Below are 19,428 nucleotides of genomic sequence, written 5' to 3' on the forward strand. Positions count from 1 at the left end.
AGGTGCTTCTTTTTAATAGCACCGTTGATATCTTGCCCCTCACTATGCGGGAACATTATATAGCAACCAAGCCAATAAGACACTTAGGGATCTTTGTGACCACCAGATTAGAGGACTTATATCCATCAAACGTATCTCCACTTTAAATAAAACAGGTAACCTGCTTAAACAATGGGAAAATCTTCCCATCTCGATTATGGGGCGGGTAGCACTCATCAAAATTAACATCCTTCCATTATTTTTATTCCTTTTTTCCAATATAATGATCAAAATTCCAAAATCCTTTTTCGATTCTGTCTAGTCAGAATTTAGATATATTATCTGATCTGCACAAAAAAAACGAGATTAAAACTACAAATTCCTCAATTAGAAGTGGAGGATGGAGGTCTAACCGTGCCGGATGTATGGCTATGTTATTACGCCTCAATTCTCAACTGGCTAAACTATAATAATCTGGAGGATTTGATTGATGCCAATTTTTTCCTTACAGCTATGCTTAAGGAATCAGAGATCAACCTTGCTTCCTTTTTACGTTTACCCAAATTCCCCAGAAAAACACTTTAAAAAAATATGGGAAATATATGCTATTCCATGGCTTCATCCCCAAATGAAATTAAATGACTGCATTCCTCCGGGGCTGCAATGGTCACATCAGAATTGCGGTCAGTGGGAAAAAGTGGGGTTTTTTACTCTTCAAGACTTCTATAGAAACAAAAGGTTTCTGTCCTGGCAGCAAGTACTAAATAAACCGCAAAAGTAATATAAGCAGTCTCCTGACGTGCAGCTATGCACAGGTTAAGCAGTTCTGTGCAGGCCTAACCTTAAAAAAAGATTGTCCAGGCGGTCGCCTTGGGAAGGCACATTTTATTTCCAAAACTAAGGGGATAGGCAACTGGTACAAACTACTGAAATCAGTGGAGAGTAAACAGGCGATCCTCGACCACCTGGAGAAGATTAGCTCGACTACTTGCTGCACTTTCAACTTGCAACAATGGCAGAATTATAACAAAATGAGCTACAGAACAGTCAGGGCTGCCAACCGAAGAAGGATGGCATGGTTTAGCAAATGAATGATTATACTCCTGCTCGGCTTCACAAAATGTTCCCCACTGTTGATCCCAGGTGTTTCAGATGTGGTCTTACAACTGGGGATTGGCTTCACATTAGGTTTACATGCTGCCACCTAAAAAAAATTTGGAAAGATGTTTTTTCTGAAATCAGTAAAAAATTGGAAATCAATCTTCCTCCTAGCCCTTTGACTGCCCTCTTTAGCAGAACAGAGATGAATGAAGACTTGACCATAGGTCAATGTCAATTTAGTTTTATTGCAACATTAATTGCGAGATCTCTTATTTTAGAAAACTGGAAATCCAAGGTGGTTCTGACGATCCATCAATGGCTTATAAAAATGCAGAGAAATCTCAAACGAGAAACATTATATGCTAAAAGGGTAGGCTCATCTGTCAAACTTGATAGAATCTGGCGATTTCTGAATTGAATTGTTTTGTAACTTACTTTTAATTATGCGTTATTTCACTTTAATTTCACTACAATTTATGAGTTTCATAAGTATAATTACTTATATTGAACAGGTCTTGAGCTTTCTAGTATATCATGAGCATATGTTTTTGTATATTGTACCTGCAGCACTAAATGATACTTGATCTTGTTTTTTTCCTAATTGTTTTTAAGTTTTATTTTTTTTTAATTGTGTATTATAAATGTATGTAACGTTTTGAATGACAGTTTCACAGACCTAAAATAAATTATGAATATTGTATTTACGCAACAGGAACTATGCAGGTTGCTTTCTCATTTTGTAAAAAATACTTTTGCTACAACTAAAAAAAAAAAAAGGGATTAGAGTTGAAGGTATTTTCTCTATGTGTCTAATACTTCATATACATTTACCCAGAATAACATTTTGTGAATAAGGATTGTGATTGACCCAATTTGGAGAAAAAGAGATGTCAGAGAAAAAATGGTTTCAAATAATTAGTGTCATCTATGTGATTTTAGAGCTCCACACATTATCGTTTCCTCTTAGACTGTCTGTTGTTTTGGGACGTGAGGAAGAAAGTCCCTTGTCCTATCTTTAGGAAATATCAAGCTACAAAACGATCAGAAGCATTAGTCACTTTATTCAAAATGAAATATTTAGATTTGATTGTGTATAATAAGTTAACTCAGAAAGGATCTTTTCTTGTTCAATATTTGAGTTTGTATCAATAAAATCATTCATCAACAGAACAAATATAGGAGTTTGTAAAAGTGCTTATTGAATTTAAATTGTATTAGGTGTTTTTTTTTAAAAAAAAGGTATAAAATCTATTATGTTAACGTGAACTAGGGTTGCACCCCGTAGCTTATTACATTGAAAGATATGTTTTCATACCTTCTTATAAACATTATTGTTTTACATTTTAAAGGATTATATCTAGGATATAAATAGATTTAGATTGTTTGAAAACCAAAAACTTACTTTTGGGAGCAGACTGTAGAAGTGCTGAAGTATCACTTGGTATGTTTTTCCATCCATGGCAAAGTAGTAATTTCTCAACTGCATCGCGTAGCTGAAATTGTCTTCAATGCTAATGAACATCTCCTGCAATCAAAACATTATTACAAAATTTCCATTATTAATGGGTCACTTGTAGAAATAACATCAAATGAAAGTAATGACATGAAGTGATATCCGTTGTCCTGCAGGACACTGCCCACTGGTGGCAGGAGAAGGTGCTCTTTAATAAAACCTTGTACCACTGTTACAAGATCATGACCACCACTGTTCTGGAAAAGCAATCAACTCTGTCCACTTCCAAAGAACATTTTGCCATCAGAACATTGGTCAATGCTTGCTTGCCTCATGACAGTGCCCTCTGGCCAGGAAGTTTGGATGTGTAAACAAATTGCTACATCACATGACATAAGTGTGCTCTCTGCAGTGCCTCATGTCTGAATCTTCTAATTATATGCATAATTCTGTAAGCATTTATATTTTCCACAGCCCCCCCCCCCCCATTTTACTCAGGATAGCTGGTGTGTTGACCGCCACAGTGGTTGCAGCCTGCTAACCAGACCCAGGCACAAGTGCTATTTTTAAAATGTTGGGTATTTTTATGTCCAAATTGCGTTTGGTGTCGCTTTAGTATGACACTTTCTTGTATGCAGGTGAAACTCTATCCCTGACCGCTACTGCCCATATTACAGTATATGACTTTCAAGGAGGGATGAGGATATATCTTCCTTACTGCTTCCATACCTTAACATGATTTAGCTCCATATTTTTCTTGCAGCCTCGGCTGAAGGGCCGATCTCCTGCTACAGAAACTTTTATGTGTTATTACATTTCCAACTTTTAATTGGAATTTATGAACAAAGATAATTTCTCAATGTGTAGGTAATCTAGGCTAGAAAGACCAGTGCCAATTTTAAAATCTGATTATTTAATTCCTTTCTCAATGAAGCTCCTTTTCCCAGTGAAAAGGGAGACCCAGCAGCCCTAGAGGAGAACTACTGTCAGGAGGCCAGAAGAAGTGTTGTAGGTAGCAGGAGAATTCCTTTAAAGCTCACGGGGGTTGAACAGAAAGGGTGACTGGTAGAGGTGGTTTGCATTTGGATGAGGTATTCTCCATTTGGATTTTCAGTCCATGAAAACTTGGGAGTGTTTTGATACCCAAGGCATGTACCTCATGAATGTTCTGAGGATTGGGCAGGTCTTCACCAGCAATGATTGTAAGGTTCTCCTTTAAAGTCCCATCTGAATCTACAGCAGAGAGAGGACCTGCTAGGCTCTGAAGAGGAGGAAGACATCCATTACCGCTGCGTTGAACAGTTACCCCTAGATTAAGCTGAGCTCCTGCTCTGCTCCTCCTGATATATAACAGAGTTTGAAACCTGTTCAAGGTGCCGACAAGAAACAGTGGGTACGGGCAGTCACTCAGACACTTTCAAACAGCCATTGAAATCTTCAACAAAGCAGAAATCTGAACAGTCACACGGAAATATTTCTGCTTGTAGTTTTACTCAGTGTTAAAACCAAATATTTTGAAGTTCCCGAGCGATGACAAACTACCTTGTGGTGCAAAATTATGAAATTGACCAAGTACCCATCTTAGCAGCTTCCTGTTAACATCATTGCTGTGGTGTGGGATATTGTCCAGGTCGTTCATCCTTTTCCAATCCATTCAGATTTCCTTTTCCTGCTTTTCTAAGAACTGACATTTTCCATGGTCTACTGATATTAAATATTTTACTTAGAAGCGTTTAGATAGATAGGTTTGATGGTATGATATTCAGCTCTTTGACACCCTAATGTCACAAGTAAGCACATTAACATGTCTGGAGAGGCACTCACAGAGATAGTACGCAGAGGATAGTGGGCAGTGTGAGAGGTGGTAATGGCGCGCTCGCTCTGAAGGAAATTGGGGCAAGGTGGAGCCATTGGTGATGCCCCATGCAATCATGATACCATCATGATACCAATAAGAAGGACTCTTTATAATCCACACTGGTGTCTTTAGCTTACAAACTTGTTAACAAATCCGTGACTTGAGGAATGGAGGGGGGCTCTGCTGTTCTACATGTTGGCGATGCGCTGATCCAGCTCCAACTTGGCCATCATCACTGACAAAATTAGAATCTTTTCAAGAGATGTTTGGAAAGTGAGAAATGTGACATGTACTTAATAACACTGCGTGCCAGGCACTGTGAGCCAACAATCTTTGCACCATTCACTTTGGGGCTCACATGCACATGGAGTTTCCCTTCTTTTAACACCCAGTAGTTTTTATGTATTATATGTATTAAAATGTAAATGTTTTGCAAAAGGTGTATTTTTACCCACCGTACTGTGAAGATGGCAAGTGAATGCTGTAAATCCAGAAGAAAGACTCAGAATACCGAGTAGATGTTTTTAACTCACACGGCCGTCAAGCTCTAAAAAGCTGGAGAACTACTCTATCTAAAACTCTTGCTGATCCTTGCTCATGCTAATGAGATGCATACCCAGAAGGCATTGCTTACGTCTACTCCATCCATCTTGCTCTTCTGATCGTCCACCACTCTTAGGGTGATGGATGCTGGGCTGGAGCCTTCAGGTCCACAGGCAGTGACCAGGATACCTGTGCTAGACTCAGCGATCATTCCAGAACGTTTTCCAACAGTCAGCGCCGTCTGAAGGTTGTCACCTAAGGACGAATACGAACATCAGTAATCTATTAAATACCACATACTCACACCTAAACGTAAACGGCAGACACCAAAATGGCGTGTTTAGGAACGTGGCCCACACAGAATTAATTTTAAATTCAACATAGCACGTCCAGTCATGTCTACACAGAACCAGTGACCATGCACTCCGAAAGTCAAACAAGGACAGTCTAACAAGGGGACTGTCTAACTAGGTAGCAGCGGTGGTTGAAGGCACATGAAATTACAAAGGGTGAATGCAAATGTAAAGCCATTAACCCCTTCCCTGCTCATGACGGAACCGTTCCGTCATGAGCCACGGTTGCCGTGTGCTCATGACGGAACGGTTCCGTCATGACAATCCTGTCGGCGGCCGCTCCGCCTGCGCGGCGCTGTTTCCCCGCCTGTGCGGGGCGACAACGCAAATGGGCGGAGTCATGACGGAACCGTTCCGTCATGAGCACAGCTCAACTGTGGCTCATGACGGAGCGGCTCCGTCATGAGCACAGGCCCGCCGCGCTGCCCCCCTGCCCCCCCCAGCGCTGCAGCGGAATGTCCGCAGCAGCGAAGGGGTTAATAGAACAATGTTTACAGAGCTATGGAATAAGATAGAAGGTGAAAGAAAAAGAGAATGAAAAACACAGAAAAGTAGTAATATATCATATCAAGACAAATCTGGAAACTCAAAAATGTCAATCTCCTAAACTGAGAAAAATCCTAACTGTAAGACTTTCGGTATTCACAGAAGGTATTTAGGAGTCCTAAAGTTAGGAGTCATAAGTTCTGTGAACACCAAAATAAGTAAGTGCCTTCTGTGAATATCAAAATGAGTAAGTGCCTTCTGTGAATACCAAAATGGTAGTAAGTTTAGGATTTTGTCTTAAGTTAGTTCTGTGAATCGGGCCCCATGTTTCCAGATTTGGCACTTCAACCCACCCCTCACATCCCAACCAAAGAGGAGGACCAGAGAATCACAAGCGATCTTTGATGGTTTATTCCCACAGACCAACTTGATCAAGAGGGTCCAAAGTGGGGTAAAGAAGTACTTGCTAATGGGTATAGGTATATTTGTAAATAGATACAGTCATTTTGGAAGGACTATCATTATAACTACGGCTACTCTCCCGCCAAGGACAATGGAAGCTGAAGCCAAAGATCTGCACAATGTGAAAGGTTGTCTATTACCAAGCCATAATTGAGCAGAAGGACCTGCTCCAGCTCTCTGTGTAGAAAGACAGACAGGTATTTAATGAAGTCTGTAACCCAATGGATAGGGTATTCTAGGGTAACCAGTGTTGTACTCTCAGTTATTGGGAAAAGGTTCGGTTCACAAACAGCAAAATATCATCTGCACACATGACAGCAAGAAGTATCCATGATGAAAGCTGAGGCCTCCATGCAGGTGCTTTTCTTGAAGCTGCCGGGCTGAAGGATCCATGGTCAATAAAGGCAATACAGAATACAGGGGGATCCCTGATGTGTCCCTCGCACTGATGGGAATATGTCTGATGCGAGGCCATTGGCAGAAACACAAGCCGTGCATATAAGGGTGAGATGATTGTTGGGTATACCATAATCACCGGAGAGTCTCAAACAGAAATGTCCATTCCAGGGATTCAAACCCCTTTTCTGATGTCAAGCAGTGTAACCGTCACTCTAACCTCAGGGTTGATTTGATTGACACTGCAATAACCGTGCAGAAATGTGATGTTGTGGATTTATGGGGGACAAATCTCGACTGTACAGAAGCAACTATGCACTCCAGCAGGAGAGAGAGCTTGCTGACAATTATTTTAGCAAGAATCTTGTTATCACGAGTTGTTAATGAGAGAGTTCGATATGAGGCACCTATAGTGGGTTCTTTTCCAGGTATAGTGAGGAGAAAAGCGATGGCTTTCTGCATCAAGGGAGTAATTCCCTGTTTCAAAACGCCTCTGTGTATACCTCAATAATGTGGGGAGCAAAAATGTGTTTGTTGGCTTATTAAAAATCTGCAGTGAGCCCATCTGTGCCCAGGGCTTTATCTCCAGAAATTGAATCAATGGCAGCAATAACCTCCCCAGAGGAGATTGGTTAACTCAGAAACTGTTGATGGCAGTCCTCTAGCCACACCAGCACTACTTTGTTTAGGTAGTTAGAAATATCTTCCAGGGGCCCAGCACCCCTTAGGAGCATAAAGAAAGGAGTATGTACACATTCAGAGAGGCTATCTTCATTGTTAGTGAGAACTGTTCTGTCCCACCCTCCAATCTATCAGTGTGGGATGTAACTCTCTCTCTCTCTCTCTCTCTCTCTCTCTCTCTCTCTCTCTCTCTCTCTCTCTCTCTCGCTCTTTCCTGAGCAGTCAAGCCAATGTTCTACCAGGGCTCTCCCCTTCACTGTCCTGTCACAACTTCATAAGCTCCCTAAGAATGTCTTTCAGCACCCCTGCATGCTTCGCTATTGCCTGCCCTCAGATATAGGTCTTTTAGGCCTCCCATATTGTAGCGTACTTGGGGACTGCACATACATTAATCTGAAAATATTCTAAAATTGCAGACCTAAGTTCCAGAGAGGAGGCCTGAAATCACCAGTATGGGCAGCAAAGCCTGGAGCGAGGGAGGGCAAGTTGAAACACAACTGCTGAGTGACTAGAAAGAGTGTAGGGTAAATGTCAGGCCGCTGATACAGAAGTGGCAATTTATGGAATGGCCACTCAATAATCAAGTCTTGAGAATGACTCATGTGATGGGAATTAGGAAGTGAAGTCTTTTACTGCTGGATGTGCCTAATGCCACAGATCTGCACACCTCTAGAGATTCATGATATCATATAGTACGTTCACTGCCTCAGTGTGGTATTAGCAGAGGGTACCAGAAAAGTCCCATTGTGTATCCAGCACTAAATGTAGGTTGGTCCCCATATCATGGCATCTATGCGAGAGTTGTGCAGTTTGGAGAATAAATCTACAAAAAGTTGAGGGTCATCAATATTTGATGTGTATGTATTGAACAGTACTAATTTGACTTTTTCTAGGGTGCCGACTAGAATAACAAATCTGCAAATGCAGTTTCCATAGATTTGATGAAGTTTTGAGGTTATGTGAGGACCTACGACAATACACACTCCTCTGGAATAAGTAGTATATGAAGAGAAGTTGCGGTGAGAGATCACTTTGGGCTGAAGGAAGATGGGCGTTTGGGTGCCAGGTGTGTCTCTTGAAAGAAGCCCACATTGATCTTGTGATGGGCCAGATATGTCAATACGCTGCTGGCTTAGAGATGGTCGTTAGGACCTCTGATATTCCAAGTCAGCCATTTAAGAGTGTGCCTTAGACAAGTCACAAATCAAAGAGGAACATAAAAAAAACAAAGTTGTGTGTGAAATCCAGATGGCAAAGAATCATACGTTAATAACCATAGAGCGTGCATGACAGTGAAACAACTGACATGACAACACCATAACACATGCCCACCCACACTGAAAACGCCACCAGTCAGTGCTACTTTGCTGAAACCAGAAACCCAAGAGCAAAACAAAAGCCAACAAAGTGTGATACACACTAAGAGGTGTGAAATCGCTTCTAGGCAAGTCTAAGTGAAAGAACATAGTAGCAGTTTAAATTAGCAGGAGGGAAGTGCTGCTACCAGTATACATGGAAAACACAAGATAAGGAGAGTATGAACCTCACAACCAGTACCCTACAAGAAGTTATCACAAAGGGGATGCCCCAGGCATCTTGGAAGTGGGAAGGAGAGGATCAGTTCAGCTTGGAAATTCAGTCATCCTCAGTGTTGGCCTTCCTCCATCTGCCAGGACAGTCAACTCCTGCAGAACCAGTCATTGATGCAGGTGTGGCCCTAGAAGCAGATCATGTTGAGCCAAATTTGTGGATGTCAGTTGTGTGTTGGAAGGTAAGGACCCTGCCATCAAGTTCCATCCTTAGTCACGCTGGATATCACATACCCCACATTACTGTACATTTGTGGCAGGGGTCCCGGACTGCATCAGTAAAGTCAGGGAAGACAAAATGACAGAACCTTGACAGTGAATTGATCCTTTCTCATGAGCTAATCACAGAGCAGTATATCAGTCATTGAAGTTGAGAAGTCTGGCTGTAAACGGCCAGGGAGGTGCACCTGGAGAGGGACCGGGACAAGTAACCTACAAGTTCATTCCACAAGAAACACCACAGAGAAATCTTTACGACTGAAGAGAAATAAGCAGGGATTCCAAAGATGCTGCCATCTGGTCGGTATTTGTAGATTCAGTAATGCCCATAATGCAGACATTATTGGATCTGGAGTGCTCCTCTAGATCGTCAGTCTTCACAGGAGTAGTCAGAAACTGCTTTTCTAGATTGGTGACTTTAACTTTAGTGGCACCTGTGTCAGCCTCAAGGTCAGAGTTCCTACACTCTGCCCCATCAAGTCATGCATTAATGGACTGTAAGCTGATTTTGAGTTCCAGCAGGATGGCCGCTAAGGAGTCCCCAAGTGCTTCACCCTCAGAACCTAACAGGTGATCAGCAGTGCATGTGAACGATTCAGTATGGTGTGTTTTATTTGATCAATGTGTTATTTCTCCTGCTTTAACAGCGTTATAAAGGAATGGGGAGAGCAGCAGGGAAAGACCGCCCATAACTCCACAGCAGAGTTTAGAGAGATCACAGGTACCAAATATGACATAAAGCGGGGCCTATCCAAGGCTGCATGTGTCTACAATGACAGGCAAGGCCAGGCATGTGCTCTTACTGGACGGTGGTGAAAACAATGTATAAGGTCGTAAGGTGGGCTCGAAGAGAGCGCTGTTCATCCAACACTTGTTCTCTGTGATGGCCGCAAATGACTCTAGCATGAGGGGAGGAGGCAGAGTCCAAGGGTGGCTGCTGGGTTTGGTCTGCAGGGCATTATAATCACTGTACCCAGCCCACTCCTACCTTTCTCTCCCATGATCCAGGGGTGCACAGCACATGTGCTGCAGGGCTCAAGGTGGGGAGACACCAAAGGGGACACTTTTAGTTGTGCCCACCAAACATGGCAGGGGGTGAGGGAGCCGGCCTCAGGATCACCACCAGCTCATGTTGCTGTTGGGCTTCTGATGCGTACATTCTAAGAACAGTGCTGTGTAGTTCTGGGGGTTCTGGAGGGGCTCAAGACATCCTTACCAGGGAGTGGAGGGGGACTTATTATGTTTAATGACTCCCTGGTGCTCAGGAGTCCCCTTGCAGAGCGTAGCTCTGCGCTAGGCCACCTTCTTAGTTGCCTGTGTGGCCATGCCTCCATCCCGCGCAGAAGTTACCGGCACATCATTGCTTGCACTTCATAGACCATAGAGAGAGATAGAAGCAAAATGATATGGATTGGAAGCTTATACTTTGAACAATCACCCACCACCCGTTGTTTCTCTAGAGGCAGTGATGGTGGGCATGTATATGGCTGTATCTCAACACTAGAGACTTCTTTTACATATTTTAAATAGTGTTCTCTAAACCATGAGTTTCATACTGAGGGATTTGATGGTAAAAACATCATTAAAACCTTTTATAAAGGTGTCAAAGTCTGATTCACTCTAGGGAATTACAAAGGATCTGCCAAAGAAAAAAAAACCTCCAGCAGATTGCCTGTCTAGACATCTGGTGGACTAACCACCCTAGTTAGAGGAATTTACATATGTCACTAGCAGAGACACCTTGCCCTCGGTTCTACCAAGATGTTGAGCCAGTTATGGTGATAGAACTGCTGCCAATGTTATAGAGAAATATTGACTACCATTTCTGGCAGATTGAACTCCACGAAAGAATAGTCTGGAATCAAGGGGCAGAATTTCTTCAAATTGCACATAGATGTTGTAAAGCTGCTCTGTCCACATGTACAGCCCGCATTATGGTAGATAATCAAATAACTTCCTGGCAGACAAAAATTAAACAGCCAATCAAATTGTAAATCAGACTATTAGGAATGGTTTAGATTTGAGAAATTGGTGGGAATTGGTGCCACCTGAGCTGATCTGTGTCTCAAGACAGAATACTCTAACATCTCCCTCGAGTCCTTGAGGATGCAAAAGAAGTTTCTTTCTGTGGGGAAATTCCTCATATGAAAAGCAGATTGGCCCAACATGTCATGGGAACATTAACAGGTATGAGTAGAATAATATTTTTTTAAAGCCTTTCAATAATGAAGCAGTTCGCTATCATGAATATAAAAACAGGCGTCTAGGAAATACCAAAGAAATAACAATTTAGGTTAAGTGAAAATAAAGAAAGGAATTCCAGTCTGGATTTGTGATCTGCCAATAAAGAAATAATCGTGACTGTGTCTGATTACTTTTTATGTGCCCATAATAACAGCGCACTTTTATTTTTGAAGCAGAACTCCACTTTTGTACTGCAATTACTTGCTGAATGTGACATGTGCAGTGTAGTTATTGCGGTAGTTGGGGACCACCACTGCAGAGTTTATTTTCAGTAAAACCACAAGTAATATTATACATCAATCTGACGGAGTGGAACCCTATCATAGACATTGTGCAACATAGATCATGTTTGTACTGCAGAATGACTAACTTTTTCACTGTCTTAATATTTATTTTTATTCTAAGTGACTTTTAGTGTTTACAAAGAAAACTTCTAAAAACAATACTTATGATTGAAAGTTGGTCTTAGTTATGAGAACATGGTAAATTCATTTAAAACACTATCACACTGAAGACTTTGAACTCTTATTTGAATAAATTAGTTTTACATATTTGACTACGTGCTTAAATTGTGAGGGTGGACAAGTTAAGCTTCTTGCTGCACTCTTTAGTAGAGGTTTCAGAAATCCTCACACAGGTGTGGCCCATGTGAACAGCATGCACCACGGCCCAGTGGTAATCTTACATACCTGTCACCATTACTGTCCTTATTCTGGCCTCCAAGAGTTCCTCCAGCACCGGCTTTGTCTCCGGCTTCAGCTGGTTTTCCATCACCAGCAGCCCAAGAAATTCCAAGTTAGATTCAACATCTTCCCTTCAAATTAAAAGAAAAAGGCAAACGATACTGTAACGCAACCAATGTAAGAATGTCCCCCATCTTTGTCTTCTTTCATGTCAATCTGTGGATCTGATCTTCCACTCTGTCTTCAGGATCTAATCCCACAGCCATCTCCTCTCATTTTCCCCCTAAGCACAACAATCAATGCACAGCTATTTCCCTATTTGGTATCCCTCTTAAATCTTTCTCTTGCTTTGGTCACATTCTTGAGCCTCTCCAAACATTCTCAAAAACGCATTCATCATTAACACTTGTAAAATATTTTTCACTCCTGATACAAGACAAAGTTTTAGTTTAGGGGATGCTAGTAGCCCCTCTAAGTATGCCCTGGGAGAAGCACACTGTTACATGGGTAGCACTTCTGAGCCTCTGGGCCAACTTTCAATGGGCAGATGATCCATCAATCATTGGAACTATCTCATGTCAGAGTTTATGAGTGCCTTCAGCTGTTAGAATTCAGGACATTGCCCAAGGAATGTGTCAAGTGTGTACAGATGCAATGGAATCTCATCGGCATCCAAAGATGTGTATTCTTTGCCAGTTCCACTTCCCCACCTACCAATGTTTCCTATTGAATACATTCCAAGGATGCCACTGAAATATTCAATATTACCTGGGACAGTAATCTCGGGGCTTATCCATCTATGTGGCTGTATTCTCAATGTAATCGTAAAGCTAGTTCTGGTTATCCGGAAACTGTCAAATAACTACAAATTCTTTCCCTTCAGGAGATCAATGGAGCAGAGTTTCCGAATGGGTTTTGGCTGCTAAACGTTGATGTATACTGATTTGGTATTTGGACACCTACACTATACAATACACCTTGTCCAGATACTCAAATGGCATCTATTTGGAATCACAGCTGTAAAAACTAGAAAATCAGGTTACAAAATAGGAAAAGCTCTCTAAAAACATGAACTTCCAGGCACTCAGAAAGCGCCTTGAGATGTTTTAGTTTAGGGTGTTGTTCTATACAAGCTTTCTCATTCAGTCAGGCACTGACATAGACCTGACAAGTTCTTGTAATCCTGAGTCCACAGCCAGAAGCTGGCCATGCGTCACACTTGAAGGAGGTCTTGGTAAGTGATATGAAAAATAATAGTCATATCGAAGGCCAATAAATATTGATGTAGCATGCTTTCCAATGGCTGTAATTCGATCATCTCAGGAGAGCAGCTGCTTTCTCTTTCTGAGGTTTGAGGTTTCCATTAGGAAAGATTTATCTCCTTTTCTTGAAAGGGCTTGTGGGATGGAGGCCTCACTCTCTTACCTTGCTAAGGTGCACAGTTCAGATGGCATCTTTGATGGCAGAGGCTTGTAGGCCAATCCAATTACCCGAAATCCTTGCATGGTGTAAATCTGGAGTTCGCTTGAAATATTGGAAGGAACTGTTCAACGAAAAAATATAATGAATCAACATTCTGTTACATCACAAGAACTCACATTTTCATGATTTCATTTAGTCACAAGACAACTCATATTTAGGCTCAGATGGAGAGTGCTTTAGTAATTAATATTATTTAACCACATGAAGCCAATTGTGTTGGTGAAAAACGTTGTTTGGTGAAAAAACAGGTAACATTTATTAAGACAATTTTACCAGTTCTTTACAGCGACTTGGGCCAGATGTACCAAGAATCAATTTGTTGCAAATTGATTCAGAGTCTGTGTATAAACCCATGTACTAGTCCTTTGGTTTTTAAAAACTCCCTTCGGAGTGGGTCACAATCTTTTCTATCTCATGAATACTAATCTGTATCAATTGAGTGGTCGGACATTGTAACTCACTCAGATTGGATGGTGGACTGCTGAAGTCAGCAGTTCACCATATCTGTGATTCCCTTTAAATAAAGTAAACTTTTTTTTAACTGCGGTCTGTTTTATATAAAAGAAACAGGTCTTGGTTTAAAAAGTAAAGCTAATTTTCTTTGAAACAGTCTGTAGACTACTACCCACATTTTGTTTTAAAAAATTCGAAGGGGTCCCCTTTTGGCAATGAGTTACACTCATCATTTGAGGTGTCTGTAACTTTTCAATAGATTGCAACTGGAATTGCAGTTGCAAAACATTGATACATCTTACATTTATTAGGGTGCAAGCAGCCTTTTTTGAAGAAAGGATTGAGAAGTCTCCCAACTCTTCGAAAGAGCTGTTCAAGATTGTAAAGTCTCTCACAACAGTGGATTCAGGTACCCACGTTCCCCAATCTTCAAAGGAGAGATGCAACAGCTTAGTCACGTTCTTCAAGAGTAAGGTGGAAACTATCTACAACTCCCTTCACCCAAACACAAGCCTGTGGCAACCGAAGACTTTATGGTTACCCCGGAACGCCCTATTAGCACAGAGCAGTTATAAACCTCTCTCTCCCCGGCTCTGCTCAAGTATCCTAGACTAAGTGAAGAACAGGCCGGTTCCCTTCTGCTGAACATCAAATCAGGGTCTGCTATAGACCTTGTTCCACCACACATCCTCGTTCAAGGGGGGAACTGCGTCCTAGCCCAACTTACTAGCCTCATCTCCCTGTCTTTCAAGAGGGGCTTAGTACCTTCCATACAACATTTGGGGATGTGGCTCGACCAGAATTTAACAATGGAAACGCAAGCCAAAAAATTGGGGAGCACCTGTTTTGGGAAACTCTGAATGGTTTAGAAAATTCTGTGTCTACTTCCAGAGACATCAAGAAGGACGATAGTACATGCCTTGTTAGTCTCGAGACTTGACTATGGCAACTCATTATACCTCGGCTCCCTGAAATATGTCACTGATAGAGTACAGGGGGTGCAGAATGCGGCAGCCAGACTGCTTCTCAGGATACCCAGGCACCAGTCTGTAAGGGCATCTTTGAGGGAGCTGCATTGGCTCCCAGTTCAGGCCAGGATTAAATTCAAGTCCGTCTGCCTGGCTTAAAGAGCCATGCATGGTAGAGGTCCCACAATGCTGTGAATCTTGATCTCCTACTATACACCCTGCCGCTGTCTCAGGTTAGGAGCGAGTTTTTTTATGAAAACTACTTGAGTCAAGAGATCAAGGTAGGGTGGAAGATCGTTCTCACATTTGGTTCCTGAAATCTGGAACAGAATGGACCCAGAGATAGGATTAATAAAAAATTAACAGTCTTTTTAAAAAAAACGTAAAACTTGGTTGTTCCCTTAACTCTTACGCATGATAGCTGTCTTCAACTGTTTTAGCGCTGGGATGCCTGCGAGTAGCCATGCGCTCTATAAATCCCCTAAACCTAAACATTTAATTGAAATTTGGAAGGGACTCCTCAAACACACCCTTTTCAATTTGTGATTCAATGTCCATATCCAAACCGTTTCTAAATTATTTTTATGGCTGGGTAAGTGTTGAAGCTGACCTTCTCTGCAGAGTCACCCTAAACCTTTTTGCCTGCACTGCCTTCCTTTGCTGAAACTGTTTTTGTTGGCTTTTCAGACTCTTTACAGTTTACCACTGCTAACCAATGCTAATGTGTTTGTGTTTCTCCCTAAAACATGGTAAAATTGGCCTACATCTGAATGGTACATTGAAATTAGTAGTAAGTACCTAGTATATGATACAACATGTACCCAGGGTCTGTAAAATGAAATGTTACTACTAGTCAAACAATGAAAACACAAGGAGATGATGGACAGAGTGCTGAAACTTTTCAGACACTCACCCCCAGTCATAAATCTGGTTTGAATCCATCATCATTCTTTAGCTCACTTCGCCACCCAAGTTTGGACCCAGCCATATGCAAATCATTCTTTACCCTGTGCCTCATGGGAACAGTACAGCCAGAACGGCCAGGCCAGGTCCTCCCTGGACTGGAAACAAGCATCCTGGGACCAGTTTCAGGGTAACACCCCTCATCAGCCAGGCTAGTTTGAATCCAGTGGCAAAGTGAGCAAGGTGAACAAAAGAACAATGGATTTAATCCATATCTATTCACTGGGGGAGAATACTTGATTTGCTCTGCTTTCCGTCCATCATCTGTGTGACATCATCCAGTGACTGAGTGTTTCTAAAAAGTTTAGGAATGTTATATATATACACACCAAGGTTTATTGAAGAATGAGTGGGTATATGAGTGTCTGAATGGATGATTTAGTGGGTGTGTGACTGACTGTATAAGTGAGTGATTAAACTTGTCTTAGTGAATGCATGGGTGAATGACTAATCTGTGTGAATGTCTGTATCAGTCTGTCAGTTGGTGTGTAAGTGGCTGCATGGGTTGGTGATTAGCTACATGAGTGTCTATATGGGATGATGATTGGTTGTCTGTTTACCTGTATGGGTGTCTCAGTGTCTGTGTGGGGGTGTGTGACTCCCTGCACAGATGTGTGAGTGGGTGATTCAGTGGATGTATGGGTTCATGAGTGCATCTGCAAGGGGCTGTATGGGTGAGTGAGTGTGAATATGACTGTGTTAGTGAGTGAATGGATGTCTCTGTGGTATATGTGTGAGTAACTACACATGTGAAAGGCAGTATATGTGACTGTTGCAGAATATAAGTGACTATATGTGAGAGTGAGTGATTGTGAGAGGGGCTGTATGGATGATTGTGTGCTTGTATCAGTGATTGTATAAGAGAATAAGTATGTGTTAGTATAAGCATGATCAAGTGAGGTGTTGTGTGTATAACTGTATAGGTGAGTAAATGGCAGTGTGATTCAGTTTTTGGGTGACTGACTAGGTGTGTGAGTATCTCTGTGGGTGAGTGGCAGTATGTGAGTGTCTGTATAGGTATATGAGTGCATATATCAGTGGCTGTATTGATGAGTGACTGCGTGTATGAGTGACTGTATGGTTGAGTGAGTGGATGTGTGTAGACCTATGAATCAGTGAGTGGGTATGTACTAACTGGTATTGGTGTGTCTATGGTTTTGTGTATGATAGTCTGTATTTTAGAGTGAGAGTATGAAAGGTTATATTAGGGTGCGAGGAGGTGCATCCGATATTAAGTGGATGATGTCATCAGTGATGTCATTTGAGATATCATCAGTGATGTCATAAGTGATGTCACTGACCATGTCATGAGTGGTGTAATATGTGACATCATCAGTAGCACATTGCTGGGGCATGAGTTATAGTTAGCTCAGCTAACTATAACAGCCGAATTTCTCTGGTTTTGTACGATTGAAATGTCAGCCTAACTATAACGTCCCTGAAACCTGTGGTATTTTCAGTGAATTTCTAAGTTGTTTTAATGCTAATTCCTAAATAACATCCCTAAAACCTCTGTTTTTTTCAGTGAATGTCTAAGTTTTAAAAAAAATGTTAATTACTAACTATAACGTCCCTGAAACCTGTGGTTTATGCAGTGAATTTCTAAGGTTTTTTAAATACTAATTTCTAACTATTCCTGCATAGGTAGAAAATGTACAGAAAGAGGCAGAAAGGTGCAGAAAGAAGCAATAAAAATGCAGAAAGAGGCAACAGAAGTCCTGAAAGAGGAAGAAAGGTAGAGAAAAAAGCAAGAGAAGTGCAGAAAGAAGCAGCAGAGGTTCAGAAAAAGGCATACTTTGACTGTACCTTTCCACAGCTCATACAAAGTAGCCTAATCACTAATCCTTATCCCAAGATGTCTTAACCCTCAATTTTCTCTTCAAGGTTCACTATTCATTGACTGCTCAGAATGTTAGGCTTACCAAATGTAAAACAGTAATCCTAACCATATCACTGTTATAAGTCTCACCATGTTTGTGAAGGTATGCATGCATGTGTCTCTGCTTCTACCTAGTCACATGTTACACAAAAATAAACATACAAATACCTGATTAACGGTGTTTCAAACAGCATACTCTGTAAATTTGTGTACAAAAAGGTGTATGCATATCTTTCTGCTCTGGATACAGGGTACATGTGTATTCAATAGTATATTTGAGGGGGCTCTATAACACCTATCTACGTAAGACATGTTTGCCTGTGCAACTGAATGACAGAGCAGAACTGAGATGATTTGACCACCAATAGGAGAAGTTACCCACTTTTTAAGCTACCATCTTCAGATGCATAACACATGTAAGAATACATATACCTCAGTTCTGAGAGCATGCAGACCTTTAAACTCGGCAGTTTGCACTTCCCATTTGAGTATGGAAAGAGGTGAGAGGAGTACAAAAAGAGGCAAGAGAAGTGCAGAAACATCAAGACAGGTGCAGAAAGAGTAAGAGACATGCATAAAGAGGCGAGAGAAGTGCTGAAAGAAGCAAGAAATATACAAAATGATGCAGGAGAAGTTCGCAAAGAGGCAACAGAAGTGCAGAAAGAACCAAGAGAGGTGTAGAAAGAAGCTAGAGAGTTGCAGAAAGAGGAAGAAATGTATAGAAAGAGGCAAGAGAAGTGTAGAAAGAAGCAGCAGATGTGCAGAAAGGGAGAAGAGGGGTAGAGAAAGAGGCAAGGGGGGTAGAGAAAGAAGCAAAGGAAGTCTTTAAAGAAGGAACAGAGGTGCAGAAAGAGGCAGCGGGGGTGCAGAACAAGGAAAGAGCGGTGCAGAAAGAGACAAGAGGGGTCCAGAAAGAAGTAAGAGAAGTGCAGAAAGAAGCAACAGAGGAGCAGAAAGATGGATGAGGGGTGGAGAAAGACGGAAGAGGGGTGCAGAAAGAGGCAAGAGAGGTCCAAAAAGAGGCAAAATGGGTGCAGAAAGAAGCAAGAGAGGTACAGAAAGAAAGAAAAAAAGTCCAGAAAGAAGGAACAGAGGTGCAGAAAGATGCAATAAGGGTGCAGAAGGATGGAAGAGTGGTATGAAAGAGGCATGAGTGGTGCAGAAAGAAACAAGAGAGGTACAGAAAGAAGCAATAGAGGTGCAGAAAGAGGGAATAGGGGTGAAGAAAGAGACAAGAGAAGTGCAGAAAGAAGCAACAGAGATTCAGAAAGGGATAAGAGGGTTAGAGAAAGAGGCAAGAGGGGTAGGGGTGGGCGGAATTTGCGAAATCCACTTTTGCAAATTATCGCAAAAATGTTAAAAATTATCACAAACACGCGGAAATATCGCGAAGATGCAGAAGTTTTTTTCCCGCATGTTCGCGAGATTTTCTGCATGGTTGCGGCTCGCCAACTTACCCATGTGGTTGCTCACGGGCGCGGCCATCTTTTTTTTCAGTTGTCTCGCGGTGCATGATCGCGAGAAGAAAGACGTGATCGCGCGACGCATGAGGTCACTGCAGGCGCGAACTGTCGCGAGACAGCGCAAATGGCTAAAAACAATACAACATCTCATGGAGAACGCGACCGGATGAAGA

The 19,428-nt window shown here is 41.8% G+C and overlaps 1 protein-coding gene across 3 annotated transcripts in view; it reads right to left on the reverse strand.

Moving 5' to 3' along the window:
* LOC146788641 (putative cation-transporting ATPase 13A4) overlaps positions 1 to 19,428 on the reverse strand; it is a 750,103-nt gene that overhangs the window by 176,753 nt on the left and 553,922 nt on the right. For all 3 annotated transcript variants that reach the window (XM_085635845.1, XM_085635843.1, XM_085635846.1), the window contains exons 17-20: positions 13,473 to 13,590; positions 12,054 to 12,178; positions 5,026 to 5,189; positions 2,483 to 2,605 (exon numbers count right to left, since the gene is read on the reverse strand). In XM_085635845.1, the coding sequence (XP_085491971.1) occupies positions 2,483 to 2,605; positions 5,026 to 5,189; positions 12,054 to 12,178; positions 13,473 to 13,590 (530 nt within the window). The remainder of the gene's footprint in view (positions 1 to 2,482; positions 2,606 to 5,025; positions 5,190 to 12,053; positions 12,179 to 13,472; positions 13,591 to 19,428) is intronic.

The sequence above is a fragment of the Triturus cristatus genome, chromosome 11 (assembly GCF_964204655.1).
Source record: "Triturus cristatus chromosome 11, aTriCri1.1, whole genome shotgun sequence".
In the NCBI taxonomy this organism is placed as follows: Eukaryota; Metazoa; Chordata; class Amphibia; order Caudata; family Salamandridae; genus Triturus; species Triturus cristatus.